Genomic DNA, 16,910 nt, shown 5'->3' on the forward strand with positions numbered 1-16,910 from the left:
TTTTCTTTTTAAATCAGGCCACAGGGTAAACAATATTACTCCTCCTGGCGGTTACTTGTTTCCTGTTTATGCCTATCGTGAGAATTGTAAACAAACTGTTTCTGTGAAACCACTGGACATTTGATATTTCAAATGAAAGATCGTATGTACTGCTATACAAATGCCTTAAAATCATACCCATATGATCAAACTTTGACCCATCGTCATAACGTTAACATTTTACGATAATCCGTCTAAGGTGATAGAGAATACTTGGTTGGTGCCAAGACGGAGAAAGTTTATCTTGTGAGTCATAGAAAAGGAAAATAAGGCGAGCTTTAGCGAGCCTTATTTTTTTATTTTTCGGGCCAAACAGGATAAACTTATTCCATCTCGGCACTAACCATGCATTCTATTTATCCTTCTTCATGCCGTTGACAAATTTAATCAAAGAAATATAATAATATTCTTGTCGAGCCTCCTACATGTACGCTTATTCCAGACGACAGAATAACTACCGATTGTGTCACGTTAAAAAGAGTTCCACTTTAAACTGTTCCTGTAATTACTTTCCTATTGAAAATATGAGAAGAAATAAAAAACGAATCGATAATGTGATATTTTTCTCATGTTTCTCTTGGTTTACAATTACGATAGCAGCCGATATTGGTAAAATACTACACCCTTATGTAGTGTATTAGAAAGGTTTCACTCAACTATTGGTCACAGCGTGCTTAAGAATACACTACTTCCTGTTGCCCGGTGATACGAAAATTGATTCTACCCTGCTTTGTTAGGTAAATGTTTGCAACAGAGGTAGGATAAATAGGATTATTAGGTCAATGTTGCAAAAATTGAACTAATAAAGAAGGGTCGAATAAATTGTCCTATCTCGGGTCAACAGGAAGTAGTGTGGATGAATAAGATTTATCCTGCCTCTGTTGCAAACATTGACCTGATACAGCAGGGTCGAATAAATTTTCCTCTCTCCGGTCAGCAGGAAGTAGTGTATTCCTTCGCACGCTGTGACGATTAACATGTTCTAATATTTGACTATTGAAATTTTTTGGGACGCATCACTAATGTTATCGTTACATTATATATCAACTGTTTGTCTTCTTTAAGATATATTACTTATCGAGCTTTCCATATTTATCATTTTCATTTACTTGATTACTCAATTGATGACGTATCTAGTGTGACGCCATTTCTCAGTCGAAACATATAATCTAATTTCTCTCAGGATTTGAGGTACAACAATTTTGACGTGGTGGTTTTAACAGTACTTTTTTTTAAATATTTTTAAAGCATCGAATTTATCATAAACGTATTTCGGATTGTGTGTTTTTCATTCATAATTGTTAACTTCGATAGGAATATTATAATTCGCTAGGGTTACGATTTCGTTAATCGGGTTTTGGGTCAGAGTGGTAATTGTAGCATTTTCTACTAACACTATCAAAAACTGGTATGGTTTTAAATACATTTCGATAATAGGGATGGAAAAGCAGAAAATGGATTTCGAGAAAGCGATGGAAGAACAAAAAATGGATGTGTATATCGTTGTAAATTTATTGTTATAAGCAATGGATTAAAGTTGTCATTAAGGTAATTAAATTTAGTTTTTGTTCTGCTGATGCATTTTTTCCCATTCTTTACCAAGAAAAATATCACATTCTCGATTCGTTTATTTATTTCTTCTCATACTTTCAATTGCAAAGTATTAAAATGAACAGTTCAAAGTGGAACGGCATGAAGCAGGATAAATCGAATACATGGTTGGTGTAAAGCTCGCCCTATTTTCTTTTTCTTAGGCTCATCGGATAAACTTTCTCCATCTCGGCACCAACATGTATTCTCTATTTATCCTGCCTCTGTTGCAAACATTGTAGTAATAAAGCAGGGTCGAATATATTTTCCTGTCTCCGGTCAACAAGAAGTAGTGTATTCCTACGCACGCTGTGACACATACTAAAGTGTAACATTTCCCACACACTACACAAGGGTGTAACATCATGAATGTTATCTTTATAAATGATATCATCATTTTTTCTTCTCCTTAAAAAAAATATAACTCAACCAGCTTCCCGTAATTATCATTTTCATTTAGATCTACTTGATTACGCAATTTATGTAAAACCATAGGTGTAAAGGAAACCGGGGATTCTTAAGCGCTTGCAAAGGCGTAAGAAGTCTTTTAAACATATATGCTGGTTTCCGGGGTGGTTGAATAAAGATACGTTTTCAACTTTGGTTCTTAAATTGCACTTATATCAGTGCATAATATCTTTTTTAAACGTTTTCTTTTGGTTGTGCATGTTTTGTTATTGAAAGAGTGGCTATAAAAGTATACACAAAGTTAACGAGAAAACGTTAAAATTAATATAAAAAGACACATTTTTCTAAAGTCGCATAACATTATTCTACATAGTTTAACGAAGCCTTTTTACTGTTTAATAGTGTATTGTGTACATCTGGATCCTATTGATAATGGCGATGTGATGGTTCGAGATCAAGATATTAAAATTCCTCCTATGGTTCATTATTCCTGTCATGTTGGATACACTGCTACTGCCGGGAGCTTGGAACGTACGTGCATGCCTAACGGAACATGTACTGGTGAACCACTTGTTTGTCAATGTGAGTCTCTATTTTAAGGTATTAATGATTGCGACTTTTTGGAATACTAATAGCAAAGAGCATATTTAAGTATTATTAATTTAATATTATTTTAATGGTAAACTAATCATATGTATATGTGTATTGCAACTAGATTTGATGTATGCATTTTAACTTTTTAAGTGAGTCACGATTATTTGTTTATTTTCCTATCTTTACCTACAGATGAAGTGAGTGAGCTGCAATAGTTCTCTGTGTTTAAACAAGGCGACGTGTATAAATCTTATTGAATACTTTTACTGCGCATGCGAACAAGGCTGGACGGGAAAAACTTGCACAACAGGTACTGCTTTTTATTATACAACTGTCTTGTAATCGTATGTGAAGTAAGATGCAATGTCTTACCGTTATCTACATCTATAAAATAAAAACGTACATTGAAGATATTCAACCACCTGATGTCCAAAACTGCCCATCTACCATCCGAGCTAAAGCAACCAAGAGGACAATCGTTGTGTCCTGGACGGAGCTCTAGTTTATTGATCCAATGGGTACAGAGTTAGTTCTTGAATCGAATTACGAAACATCAACCTACACTTTTCCATGGGGCGACTTCACTGTCAACTACTCTTCCACTACGGCCAAATTTGCCTCATAGCTTGCGAACGAACCTACTCCCCAAGTCCCCCGGAAAGGTTCGGAACATGGATAATCTACAGAGATAATGGAAGAGGGTCATCTCAACATGCAGATTTCGCATGTTCTTACGTTTCTTTTAAAATGTTACTTGACATTCAAAATACACTTCAACAGCTTTGTCATTATTGCGTATCTTTCATTATGTACTCTGTTTAAGTTTAGTATATCATTATTCGATGATACTCTTGTTTCAGTACACATGGAAAACGTGACCAACATATTGACCTACCACACTAATTATGGTGACCTTGGTATTCGAGAGCTGCATTGACTACACACGATTGCGTAATATTTTCTTAAATGGGATGATTGGCAGTCCTGACATATCTGAGATCTGTCGGCTATATCCGGGTTTTCTGTGACACATCTGATTAAATTCACTAATTAAAATTGCTGTGTATGTAATTATGACATGAACATATCAATAGACAAAATCATTCTGACAACACTCAGGATTTAACAAAAAATAACAATCAAAACTTGCCTTACATTTGAGTACACTCTCTATTAGTTCATTAAATAATAATCATATTCATCTTCATTGTTATTTGTTTCATTATTTTGAATAATACGGCTTTTGCATTTCATATAATGAACTAAAAAATAAACAAAAGTCCAAAAGAACGCTGTAGCGTAAATCATAATTGCGTATACCATCGATAATTTAATGTACATGACCAACTGGCTACCGCAAACTAAAACGTCGTTATGTAATAAAGACTCGTGATAAACAAAATTGACTTGCAAAACCCATATCTGTCGATTTTATTCATTTTCGAATGTTTAGGACAGTTCCCTTTGGCATTGAATTGTCCAATTGAATGATAAGACCTAAGTTTACATATGGAAAACGAAATAGTTTAACTCATTTACTGAATAAAACTAAAATTTATTTCATTGTCAGTCAAATATAATGTAAGTTCAATTAATTGCCTACCGCAAATGATGAATTACATTTTATAAAGTTCATTTAATTTTTGTAGGCATATACTGCATTGAATTTAATGAGCTAAACGCGAAAGAATAAGAATTATACCTAGTTGGTCATGCTTATACTTTCTGTCAAAGTAAAAATAAAGTGTTTTTCTGTTGCGATACTTATGAGTGACTGTTAAGGATTCTGATTAAAGTTTGGACTACATATATTAATCGTAATGACCAAATAGCATATAGCATATAATGAAACTCTAAACACATAAACGGATTAAGACTGTAACCACAGACTTCTAACAGTCAATTAAAAGGATTGGCATTTAAATGTAGCGACACGACCATCTGTCGGACAATGTTTAAGTTATTTCGAAGTTGATTGTCTGTTGCCCTATCTTGAAAATTGCAACTTCTAAAAAAGACGTAAGTATTTAATTTTACTGAAGATGTCAGTCCTGTTAGCGCAATAGTAAGTTAAGGCGCTACTTCTCTAGGCGACCAGAGTTCGACCTCTGCTCCCGGCACATGCGAATTTGATTTGTAGTCTCAGTACCGACAGGTGTTAATTCCTTCAGTTACTCCCCCCCCCCCTCCCCCCAAAAAAAGCCCAAGACAAGACTAACAACTCAATGGCTTTGATTACGCAAATAAATGGTCTGAAATTGCAGCATTAATTCAAAATTATTCCCAGTTGTCGTGAGTCTATTAAATTAATCAGGTAACAGTGCTTGAACACACTCCATGATTATGCAAATTTATAATACACATGGTCACATATGAGTGACATATTAGTTACATGTTTCTATTTCTATTAATCTGTTTTAAGGTTTGACCATTTTCCATCTTACATATTATTTAATCAGTCTCTACATTTTTCAACGTAATTGATTTTTATCGACAAAATCCATTAAAGGTATATGTATTTATATTTGACACAGTAATTGCTTGTTCTAATTATTATAATTTATTTTATTTTATATTTTCAATTAATTGCTTTATACATAATTGAATTTGAAGTATTTATCGAACACAATAATAAATCCTTGATATGAAGTTTAGTCAACAAAGATTGTAATCACAAAATAGTTCAACCATTTAAAAAATATTCTCAAACAAATGAGATCCCACTTCATATTAATTGGTTCAATAAGTTGTAGTAAAGTTCACAGCATTTTACTGCCAACGAAAAACACTGTATTCACGACATATACTGCCCACTTTGCGCTTTAAAGAGTTATCTTAACATAACGGCATATCATGCATTTCTATAAGCTGCCCAAACGAAATAGGTCTGTGTAAAAAACCTCATTGACAGAATTTTGTCCAGCTATTTGTATACGCATGCTTTTTTTTACACCTTTTGCGACACTTCAAAATATGTGCCTTAGTAACGGTTTACAGCATGCCATGAAGACATATTTTTTTGTACAATAAACCATGGAATGTGTGTACATGTGTTTTACTGAAATCTTAGTCACAACGCCCGGGAGACGTTTGGTTTATACACAATTAAATGGATACCCCATTTGTCTTAAACATTGAGATGCAGCCGAAGAAGCCGATTCTTACCACTACGAGGCATTTTATTTAAAGCAATCGACACTTCGCCAAACAATTAAGTACATGGCATACACAAACACACATGACTCACGCCACTAACATTTCAATGAAAAGTATATCATTTAACAGTAATCAATCATAAAACGTTGCATGGAAATAATATACCATTTATCCTATTCGACATACATAAAAATATATTTTGCTAATTTATACATGTAATTTCGATTAAAGAGGTCGGACATTTGTGAAAATTACATCACATCGGAATGTTTAACTCGTTCGCGATAATCTGCAACAATGTCGTGCCTGACCTAAATGATTTAGATTCAGTCATAAACAGTCGGTGCCTGATCAGTTTTTGAAAAAAATCTTCGGCATGTAAATGTTACACATTTCAAATTTTACACTCTACAAAATTAATCAGGGCGGTTTCAGAATCAAAATAAACATATTTATTTATCAGATAAAAATATTGTTCATATTGCACCAGGTCCCGGTGTTGTGTTTACATACACTATTATACTCTAATTAACGATCATGGTATTTCAGTATAATGCACCTGATATATTTTCAATCGTTCTACAAGTGTATATCAACTGACATGAAGTGTTTTCAAACAGAGCTTCACAACGGACCGTGATATTGAATAGTGAAATTTTAAGCACTAAATCAAACTAAAGTCTTCTTTAGATTTCCCCCATAGACACCAAGTACTGGTTCTAGTCCCAGTAAACGGACTCAAGAGTTTCAAATAAGCCTTAGGCTTTCTATGCAAGCTTAATGAAATAGGTTTAAACTAAACCTAAGCCTTATGCAAATAATCGTTCGACTTTAACAATAATTTATGCTGTCTACGTAAGGTGGTGTAGAGAGGTATTCCCTTTTAAGTCAATGTTATATCCACGCTTCTGAAGATCGTTTATTGTGTCGTAAATACATTGGAATGGTATATACAAAGTCAAGTGTGAACGAAAATATTTGTTATCCACCTCTCCAACATTTTTTTAAATTTATGATCACTTGAGTAATCTTATCGGAAAATAACCTGAAACAAGTGCGATACTCGCTTGATAACATCTGATAGATTTTGACTTTAATTTATAATAAGTAATATTCTAAATCTGCGTTGAATGTACATACACAAGAATTCGGCCTTATATGCACACTGTTACTACATTTACTGAATGGAACTATAATACTGCTTTTGTTTAAATGATCAAACACCAATGCCAACTTCAAATACATTAAAATCTATGCAAACATTTTTTCACCACGTTGTACACTACTTTCACAAACTTTTCAGATTTTGTTCAATCAACAACACGTGATATATAGATGTCATTAAACCATCCTGGTAGATTTACGCTAGGGACTTCATTGCACTTGTTACGACCAGTGGCGACTTACTATTTACGACTACTACGTAAACATATTTCAAAATAACAGATATTTTATGTTTGATGTCTATAAATCAAAAGTCTTGTACAAGAAAAGCTGAACTCAATCGTAATAAATAACACTACTCTTCGTAGATCTTAAAATAAACGAGGACAAAAATAAATAAGATGGGAAAATCCCTTATTTTATTGCGAACAGTATTCATGTGCTGTATCATATATCCTGCACTTAGAAAAAAGGTAATGCAGACACACAGATAAGATCCGTTTTTTTTTTGCACTAAATAAGACTCTGATTTTGAATATGAAAACATCCATATTGGGCACAAGCTAAAACAGTTCGAATTTGATTATTTTCATCATTGTAAAATAACGCTTGGCAAGTAAATAGAGAATACTAAAGCTCGCCCTATTTTCTTTTTTAAGCTTCACCGGATAAACTTTCTCCATCTTGGCACCAACCATGTCTTCTCTATATATTAAGCTGACATGGAGCGCTACATATAAACTGAAGGGCTGACATACGGACTCACTAACAAAACGACGGACGGACAAAAGACCCTATATTGATCCACCTACTGTTCGGCGGGAAAATAAAAATACTTTATTATTTACAGAATACGAGGAAGAACACAACATAGCTAAGCGCTGTCATACAACTTTATCGAATATTCCTTATTTTGATACAACATTCATTTAAATGTTAAACTTTAGATTTGAAAAGAATAGGTTTAAGTAATCTGATATTTTTATTGCTAAAATGCGTTTGAATAGATAAATAAACAGCGTATTTTAGATTGTTGATGATTAAATTAAATTTACCTCTTTTTAAGTTCAAATTGAAGTGTGCACTTTTAAAACAGCACCGAGGTTAACATGATCTCATTGTATGAATCATATGACATCAATACTAACACGTACGTATATTACTTCGAAATCAAACTAGGGTGAATAAAACATGAAACCAAACATGAAACAACGGGAAATCCCACAAAATATGTTCTTACATTGCGAGATACTATAAAAGCCATCAGTAAAAACGATTGTCATATACCGTATGTGAGCGCTCTAAGCAAGTATGGACGTTACGAAGAAGTGCTTCATGGCGCTTTTGTGCGTTTTGATTCCATGCCATGGACACATTGCCTTGATTCAGTCTCTCAAGATAACAGACTCGGTAAGATTTTGTTCTTATTTGAAACTGAAAATCCATCATAGGTACATGTATGTTGTGTATGTTGGTTTAAGACAACGCTAGAACACCAGTCAGTTTGGTGGCTATTTTAATACCACGCTGATACAGCGATAGGCATGCAGCAATACAACATGGTACGCGGGGCTTATCATGACTGACGTGATCATTATACATAACAATTCTACCCTTTTAAATGTGTTGGTCATAATATAATTATTCATCAAAAATTAATTCATGATACATCTAAAAAATAATATGAATAAACATTTTCAAACATAACATTTCTTGTTTAAATATCAACTTAGTCAGTGTTCTTATCTATTTTACTGTAAAATTACGAATTAATTGTTCATACTTACATATCGCTACTACACAATGTTATAAATTCCTCAGAGCTCATTAGCATTCACAAGTAACAAAATGATCGAGGAAAAGTACTGCAGCAATAAATCTGATTAGTTACAAATAACTACTGATTAGACAGTCGTTCAGACTGTCGCCTTTTTCTCATGGATACCGACGCTCCTTAATTGCTCATTTGATCCCAGAGAATCATTTTAAGAATCATTTTCATTTGTATCTTTGTTCTCAAATGGTACCAGGTGGTCTGACATCAATGGGCTATGGTACGGAGTCTCGGTTACAGACAGTGGTTCGCACGGTAATCGGTTTGTTCCATTTTCATTTGAAACGTTTTGCACGTCCGTAGCGTGAAGCTAATCATTGTGCCTTCTCCACACTGTTTTACCGATGTCCTGTTTTGTACATAAGTGGTCCGTCGCGTGAATCAAATTATCCATTTTTCCTAAGAGTTAGGCCTATGATCTCGGGCAAGGACACTCTGACCTAAATCTAGTTCGCGAAATTTATTTCTGTCCGGAACTGACATTTTCATTTGCCGGTCATTCACGTTTTGCATAGTATCAGTTTTAAGCAAATCTAACCTACTTCGCAAATGACAACCTAAGAATATTTTCGCTGATGTTTCGCCGGTTGTAGAATGCGGCGTAGTTACGATATGTATGCAAAAGCAATTCAGTTTCTGGTTAAGGTCATCCGTTTTGCTGTTCAGTGCGCAGATGCTAGATTTGAAAGAAGAATTGAAGCGATCCACAATACCATTTGTGGATGGCTTAGCGACCGCATTCCTTATATGGAGAATTCCGTTTCTTTACATAAACAGTTGGAAGATTTCAGATGTAAACGTACTTCCATTGTCAGAAACAGTTTGCTTCGGTAAACCATCTTGCAAGTACGGTTCGCATGATTTGAATTGTTCTTTTTGTGTTCGTTGTATTCATTTAAATGACCTCAGGCCAGTTAGAGTGAGCATCAACCATGACTAAAAACATTCGTCCTAGAAACGGGCCCGCGAAATCTACGCGTATCCGCTCCCAGCTAGAGCTTGGCCATTCCCACGGATGAAATTGGACATGCGCTAATAACTTCTGTTGCAATGTTCAACCATTACAACGTTTGACCAGAATTCAATGTCAGCATCAATCCCCGGCCACCAGATATAGCTCCGAGCTAGTCCTTTCATCTTTACAATTCCCGGATGGCTAGCGTGTAACATATCGAGAAGACTCATTCATAGTTTTATGGGAATAATAACTCTATATCCCCACATCAGACACCCACGATAAAGCGTTATCTCGTTTCTGCGGAAGTCATAACCTTTAGTACTGGGTCTAAAGCGTTTGCAGCCCAGCCCTTTTTGACGAATTCTTAGACGCGTGACATAAATGGATCGCGCTGCGTTTCGCAGCAAATTTGCGAACTTGTTACAGGCAGTTGCTCGAATTGTAAAGTGTAGAATCCTTCTTCTACATCATCGCAGTTATGATCATGATTCGGCGCGACTAGTTTGGACAACCCATTAACATTTGTATGGCGTTTTGTGTATTTGTACTCTATGTCGTAATCAAAACCGGATAGGTACAAAGCATATCTTTGAACGCGCGCAGCACTTTTTGCGGGTATGCTTTTGCTTGGACTGAAGATTGATAACAGCGGCTGACAGTCCGTTACTAGACAACATTTTCGACCGTACAAGTACGAGTATAGGAGTATAGTTTCTTTACTGCCCAGAATATAGCCAACGCCTCTATATCAATCTGCGCGTCTCTTTGCTCGATGTTGCTTAATGACCTTGACACGAAATCAATAGGTTTTTCAGAACTGTGTGTCATGACATGAGACAGTATTCCTGATATTCCTACCGGAGAGGCATCCGTTGCCAGTCTAACTGAAAGATCTGGGTTATGGTGAGTTAGCACGGGCTCAGAAGTGATCAGCTTTTCTAATTTTGGAACGCTATCTCACATGCTTTTGACCAAATAAACTTTCTTCTTTTTTTCAATCATCGCGTTTTGTGGTTTAATGACAGTCGCGAGATTCGTAAAAAACCTGTGGTAGTAATTGAGAACAGCGAGATACTCCCTTTAAAAAGTAACATCTTTAGGTGTGGTTGTGTTAATCACAGCCTGCATCTTGTCATTACACTTTCATAATACATCTTTGTCGATCTCGTGTCCACAATACGTAACTCTATCCTCAAAGAACACACACTTGTCTTTGTTAAGTTTTAAGCCAAACTCGTTCAAACAACAAAGCACTGTCTCGAGGTTATCCATATGAGACTGATCATGTTATCAAGTATTCATTTCTCTCCAGGTATTCATTGTAGTATCTGGTCAATTGTGGGTTGCCAGATTGCGGGAGTTGACGATATCCCGTCCACACATCTGTTTTACCGATACAGCCCTTGATGAGTGTTAATGGTCAACAATTCCTTGCTGTCGTCGTCGACATAAAGTTGGAGATACGTCTGGCGAAGATCCAGTTTCGAGTATATTTGTCCGTGTGACAGATTCGGGAAGATGTCCTCAATCCTTGGCAGGGAGTATTTGTCAACTTTAAGTACTTGGTTGACTGTCACTTTAAAGTCCCCACAACTTCACACCTCCTCTCCGTTTGTCAATGATGGAACGATTGAAGTTGCCCATCTGCTGGTATTTACCTTTGAAACAATACATTGCCTTTCAAGGCTGTCGAGTTCAAGCTCTATTTTCGGTTTCATAGTGTATGAAACTGTCCTTGCTTTCAAGAGTCTGGGCGACGCGTCTTCTTTCGATGTTAACTTGGCTTTTATGTGTTTCACTTTTCCGATTCCTTCATCGAAAACATTTGCATTGCTTTTTCATAATTGTGTCAAGTCTGTTTTTAACAATATATCTGTCTATGTTTACGGGAACAATGCATTGCCAGTCTAACTTGATAGCCGTTAGTCAGTCTCTACCGAACAACATAGGGCCAGTGCCTTGAACTACACAAAGCTGTAATTGTGTTGATTGTCCATTGTACTTTACTGTTACAACCTTGGCACCAACTTGTTAAATAATTTCCTCGGAGTACGTCTTAAGTACTGATTTGCGGGATTTAGTGGTACATTTTTAAAACCGTTTTTGGAAATCACTGCCGATCCTGTGTCAACTTCCATGCTCAATATATGTCCGTCAATATTAGGTTACACTGTTATTTTGTTGTCTCTACGGTTCACATAATTAATAATCATTATCTGTGGTGTTCATTCCATTGACATTGACATATTTTCTGAATGTGTCCTTTTGTCTTGCAGAAGTGACATACGGCATTTTTCAACCGACAGTTTTGTGACATATGGTTGTTCTTCCCACAGTGAATAGAGTTCGGTTTGGAAGTAACTTGCACCGTTTCCCTTTTGGCGGTGGTCTTGTCTTTGTGTGTTTACGGTTAGCATTCCGATGTACAATTCCAGTAGCTGCCGACGACTGAAAGTTCTGCGGCGTCCTTGGTCGCTGTTTCCTTAGCAGTCGCAATTTCTATTGCTTTAGCGAATGTTAAGTCAACTGTTGAACGCAACTTCCTCTGTGTTGTTTCCTCGCGAAGACCGCAAAAACATATGTCCCTTGATGTGTCGTTATGATTGTCGCAAAAGTTACAAAAGTCCCGTCAACTTCCTTAATGTCGCTACATAGTTTTTTATGCATTCCTCTGTTGCCTGATTTCGTTTATGAAATCGAAAACGTTCGGCAATTATCAGTGGTTTTGGACTAATTGAGGGTGCTAATCAAATCACACAGTTTCGTGTACGTCTTCTCCGACGGCTTTGCCGGTGTCGTTAAACTCCTGAGAAGACAATATTTCCTTTCCCCTAGGAGGGTAAGTAATCCAGCCATTCTCTTTTTATCTGCAATATCGTTCACAATGAAATATTACTCCCGGCGTTCTTGATTAGAAGTTCATGAGTCAGTGTTACCTTTAAACGTAATTATACTTCCTATTAACTCAGTTGCCATGATTATCACAGATGTAATATACAGCATTTTATGCACAATACTTCATTTTGAAAGAAAAGATAAAATTCCCTTAATAAAAACTCTGCTCAATCCTTGTCGCCAATGGTTGTGTAAGGTGTGTTTAAGACAAAGCTAGAATACCGGTCAGTTGTGTGGCTATTTTAATACAGCGATAGGCATTCAGCAATACAAAATGGTAGGCGGAGCTTATCATGACTGACGTGATCATTATACATAACATGGTAACAATGCAAACATGGTATATTATGTTGTATTTACTTTGTATTGTATTTAGGAATAGCAAAGTTAAATTTAAATTATCATCTTGTTTCATTGTTGTTTATATAATGAATAACATTAAATATTACTTTCAACGACAATTTTTCGCTTTAAAGATACTTCCTGTTTACTGTAATCGATGTTTAAATGAACATTGAGGAATAATAAATGGCACTAATTTCCTATCGCTTCAAAGAGCATGTTTTGTTACAACATTATTGAATAAACTATGAAACCTACTATGAGATTTAAACTGCTTTAAAAAGTCCAACACAGAAAAAAAGTATGTAAGGGAGAATACTCATCATAAAAGGTTGAGTAAAATGACGAAAATCTGATATCACGTTATTGATCAAGTATCATTTATAACTCTATTAAAGTGGTGTTTTTGAGCATAAAACAATTGAAGCGGCTTGCACAGGTGACTTAATTTTGACGCCTCAATGGTATAATGCTCAAAAATATCACTTATAGCGTCATTAAAGCGCAATTATCATGCACATTGACTTATTAATATTATTAAACGTACCTTCAAGGGGAAATCACTTTTGAGAGTTTAACGGGGGGGGGGGTGGGGGGGTGGGGGGGGTCGCAGTTTCAGCAGTTTGATCTTTAACATTTTTAAATCAAAAGGGGTCCAATGGGTTAATGGTTTCCTTTCTCATGGCCTGCGAAAAAACAGTGGAAAAAATGTATCGCGCACGGGGTTAATTTAAACCCCATTGTTTATTTGAAGAAGTTTAATTAAATTAAATTATCATACAATTTATAACTTAAAGCCGCCAATGTTTATGGTTATTAAATACAATATAAACTGATTATTTTATTTTACATCTTCGATCCAGATTTATGTCGTAAGATTTATATAAAGAATGAAATAACAAAGCATTACGAAGATTCCATTTGAAGTTACCGTTAACCTTGCTCATGGTATTTAAACAAAGCTGATGCTACGAAAGTGTTTAGTACTGCCAGAACTAATGATCTACTGATTCCTTTTTCGTTCGTCAATCAGCTTTGCACGAAGTTCATTGAACATCTGAGCAAGTATGAAACCGTATTCATACCCAACTCATTTGATTTCCGTTGAATGCAAGATTCTCAATGATTTGAGACTACTGTAAGTAAACAATATCATTATTTTTTAAGTAAATACATGTGATAACGATTAAAATAAAACAAAATTCATAAATTGTTCCCTTTGAAATTCATTGACATTTATTTGGGATTACAGTCTGCTCCAGTTTTAATGTCTAGAGACACGTGCGCCTTGTCTGACCTAGTGAAGCAAACTGGCGGTAACATCATCTTCTGTGATATTACCGATGGCTCAACTGTCCCGAACAGCCGCTGGTGTGACACCACAAGCCAGGCAGAAAGCGGGCATAATACCCGCCTGACGTACTGGTGTGAAGACGGCGTCTGGCGGATAGAAGTTGGGACTGGCATTGACGTAGACAAAGGTATGACTTAAAATGTGTAGTATTTGTGTTAGTTAAATTGATGTCAAACATGTGATACCAACTCATAGATAGTGAACATTGGCTTATCTAAAATTGCAACATAATTCTTTTCTAGGCAGTTGATAACCATCACAAAAACTAAGAAGACACATAATTTGCAATATTAACAATAACATATTTTGAATTTTCATATATTTAATATTAAAGTTGGTTAAAGCAACACTAGTAGATTTTCTACGATTGGCAGAGTTTATGGTCAAATATCTTAACTGTGTACTATATGCGGTTCTTTCTTGACCAGTTAAAAAGCAATTGGCTGCCCCACTTTCTGAGTGAGAAGATATATTTGCCACTGAGGTACCTTCTATAACAAACAGATTTGTGGTCGTAATAGATGCTTTGCGTATTTTCACTGCTACAGTATAATTACCCCCTAAGTTTTAAATTTGCAAGGTAAACAATATGAACTTGTAACCCTCTCTTCATAAAGTAAGTTAATTGTATGGCTAAAAATAATGTATTAAGCAGAGTATTTGATATGTAAGGAATGTTTCTAGTAAAATCCTGCGTATATATTCGGCTAGTTTCTGTGTTAGTGAAGGAGATATGGTGATCGGTTATCTCTGTAGAGTGCGGAATGAATTCGGAAACGTCGGTAGTTTCCAGATCATGCCTTTCCGTTGGCTCTGTTCGCCTGTATATAAAGATCCTATTTCATCTTTCTCCATTAATTTTGAACATGGACATATGAATCATATGGATAGGCATGCGGATTCATCTCATAATGCTTGACAATTCAGCCAAGTACGTAACATCCAAAGCTTCGGAAAGTGTACTCCAGTCGCAAAATAGTCGGAATGTAAATTCTAATCACAACGGCATTTGTGTCAGAAGGGGCTGGGTTCTGCTAATTTTCGAATTATACTTTCGTTCACTGTTGCTGCTGAACTAAATGATATAAGAACATAAATATATATTCTTTCATACACAGGTTCTGTTCGAAACAAGCGGGCTAGCATTGCTAATGTCGCTGCCGGTTTCCAAATTGCAAGCGCTGTTGCTAACCTTCGCTTCAGTCGGGGTTTCAATTGCTTGTATGTTCACAACGTGTAATAAGGGTGCACAAGGTAATAATGATTGTAATTATCTTATATACTCACGTTCAACATGCGTTAAACGTTCCAGTTTTAAATTTACTTATTTTAGTACGATTGTGTCGATCAAAAGTCTAAAGCAAATTGAGACGCACTCGAGTCTGTTTCCTGTGATAAACCATTACTTCTTGTCTTTATATGAAACCTAGTGAGAACGCAACCAGACTGGGAATCGAAACCGGGACCATGTACTTGCTAGTTCACTACGCCACCACGAAGATATTGTTCGATAGTATGGATATGTAATCAATGTTTTTACACTAGAATATTTGATTTAAAATGTATTGTAGAAAGCAGACCAGCACCTCCAACGTTTGAAACGTGTCCCCCGGTTGAAATTAATGCCCAGACTTTCTACTATGCGCCTCGAGGACAGAGTTCAGCGATAGTGGTTTGGACTGAGCCTAAGGGTACAGGGACAGAGGTTCAGAGGTGAAGTATTTTTAATGTTTTGCGGGTTAATAAATAACGAATACAATTGATGGAATGTTTGTACAGTTATACAATACGACTTCGAAATGCAACAACCCAATTTACGCATGTGTTGTAATGGGCTCATCACAAGCCGATTTCCAAACCTTACCAAATATCATAAAAAGGAGTTTTTTGTTAAAAAACTACCATATTGCTTTTTACATTCGTAAACAATGTACGTCAAATCTTACTCCAATAGGTTTTCTAAGACTAATCAGGTTATATGTGTAGATTTAACAATTGACTCTCTATCTATTATTTCGTTGGCAAGACCAAATCAAATCATAATAATCGAAATAATGCTTGTGTAATGCATGTATGGCTTTGTTGTTAATCTAAAAAACGTGATTAAAAACATAAAATGTTTCAGTTCATTGTCTTGCTGCGGTAACTATAAGAGTGGAGATTCTTTCCTTGGCTCATTTTCTGGTACAAACTACTTTATGGCGTACACAGTAAAGGACAAACACGGGCAGAAGGATTTTTGCTCGTTTACATTCAGCGTTTTCTGTAAGTACATAACTTTCCTTATCTGATATGTTAAACGCGGTTTGATTGAACATGAATTATAAATTTTAAGATATGAGTTTGTCTATGTCTCAATAGATTTGGCCTGCGAAGAACCATCTGCCATCAACAACACGCATAAAGCAAAGATGCACACACGGTCTACTCTATGGAAGTGAGTGTACATTTGGTTGCATAGAAGGCTATAGCATTACCAATGGATCCTCAAACAGTTCAATGTGCGAGAAAGAATCCGGGAACACCGTAAAATGGTCTACACTACCGGAATGCGAAAGTAATGTTTTAAATTAATA

At 35.8% G+C, this 16,910-nt stretch overlaps 1 protein-coding gene and 1 long non-coding RNA gene across 2 annotated transcripts in view; both read left to right on the top strand.

Annotated features, from left to right (window-relative positions):
- The window catches only part of LOC127857260 (uncharacterized), a 75,168-nt gene that overhangs the window by 46,661 nt on the left and 11,597 nt on the right, over positions 1-16,910 (top strand). The window contains exon 26 of the mRNA XM_052393677.1: positions 14,282-14,461. Coding sequence (XP_052249637.1) covers positions 14,282-14,461 — 180 coding nt within the window. The remainder of the gene's footprint in view (positions 1-14,281; positions 14,462-16,910) is intronic.
- Positions 8,172-16,596, top strand: LOC127858819 (uncharacterized). The gene is made up of 5 exons (XR_008039071.1): positions 8,172-8,361; positions 14,233-14,461; positions 15,453-15,588; positions 15,906-16,047; positions 16,460-16,596. It is a non-coding gene; the product is annotated as an uncharacterized LOC127858819 (long non-coding RNA).

Source organism: Dreissena polymorpha, chromosome 14 (genome assembly GCF_020536995.1).
Source record: "Dreissena polymorpha isolate Duluth1 chromosome 14, UMN_Dpol_1.0, whole genome shotgun sequence".
NCBI classification, from domain to species: domain Eukaryota; kingdom Metazoa; phylum Mollusca; class Bivalvia; order Myida; family Dreissenidae; genus Dreissena; species Dreissena polymorpha.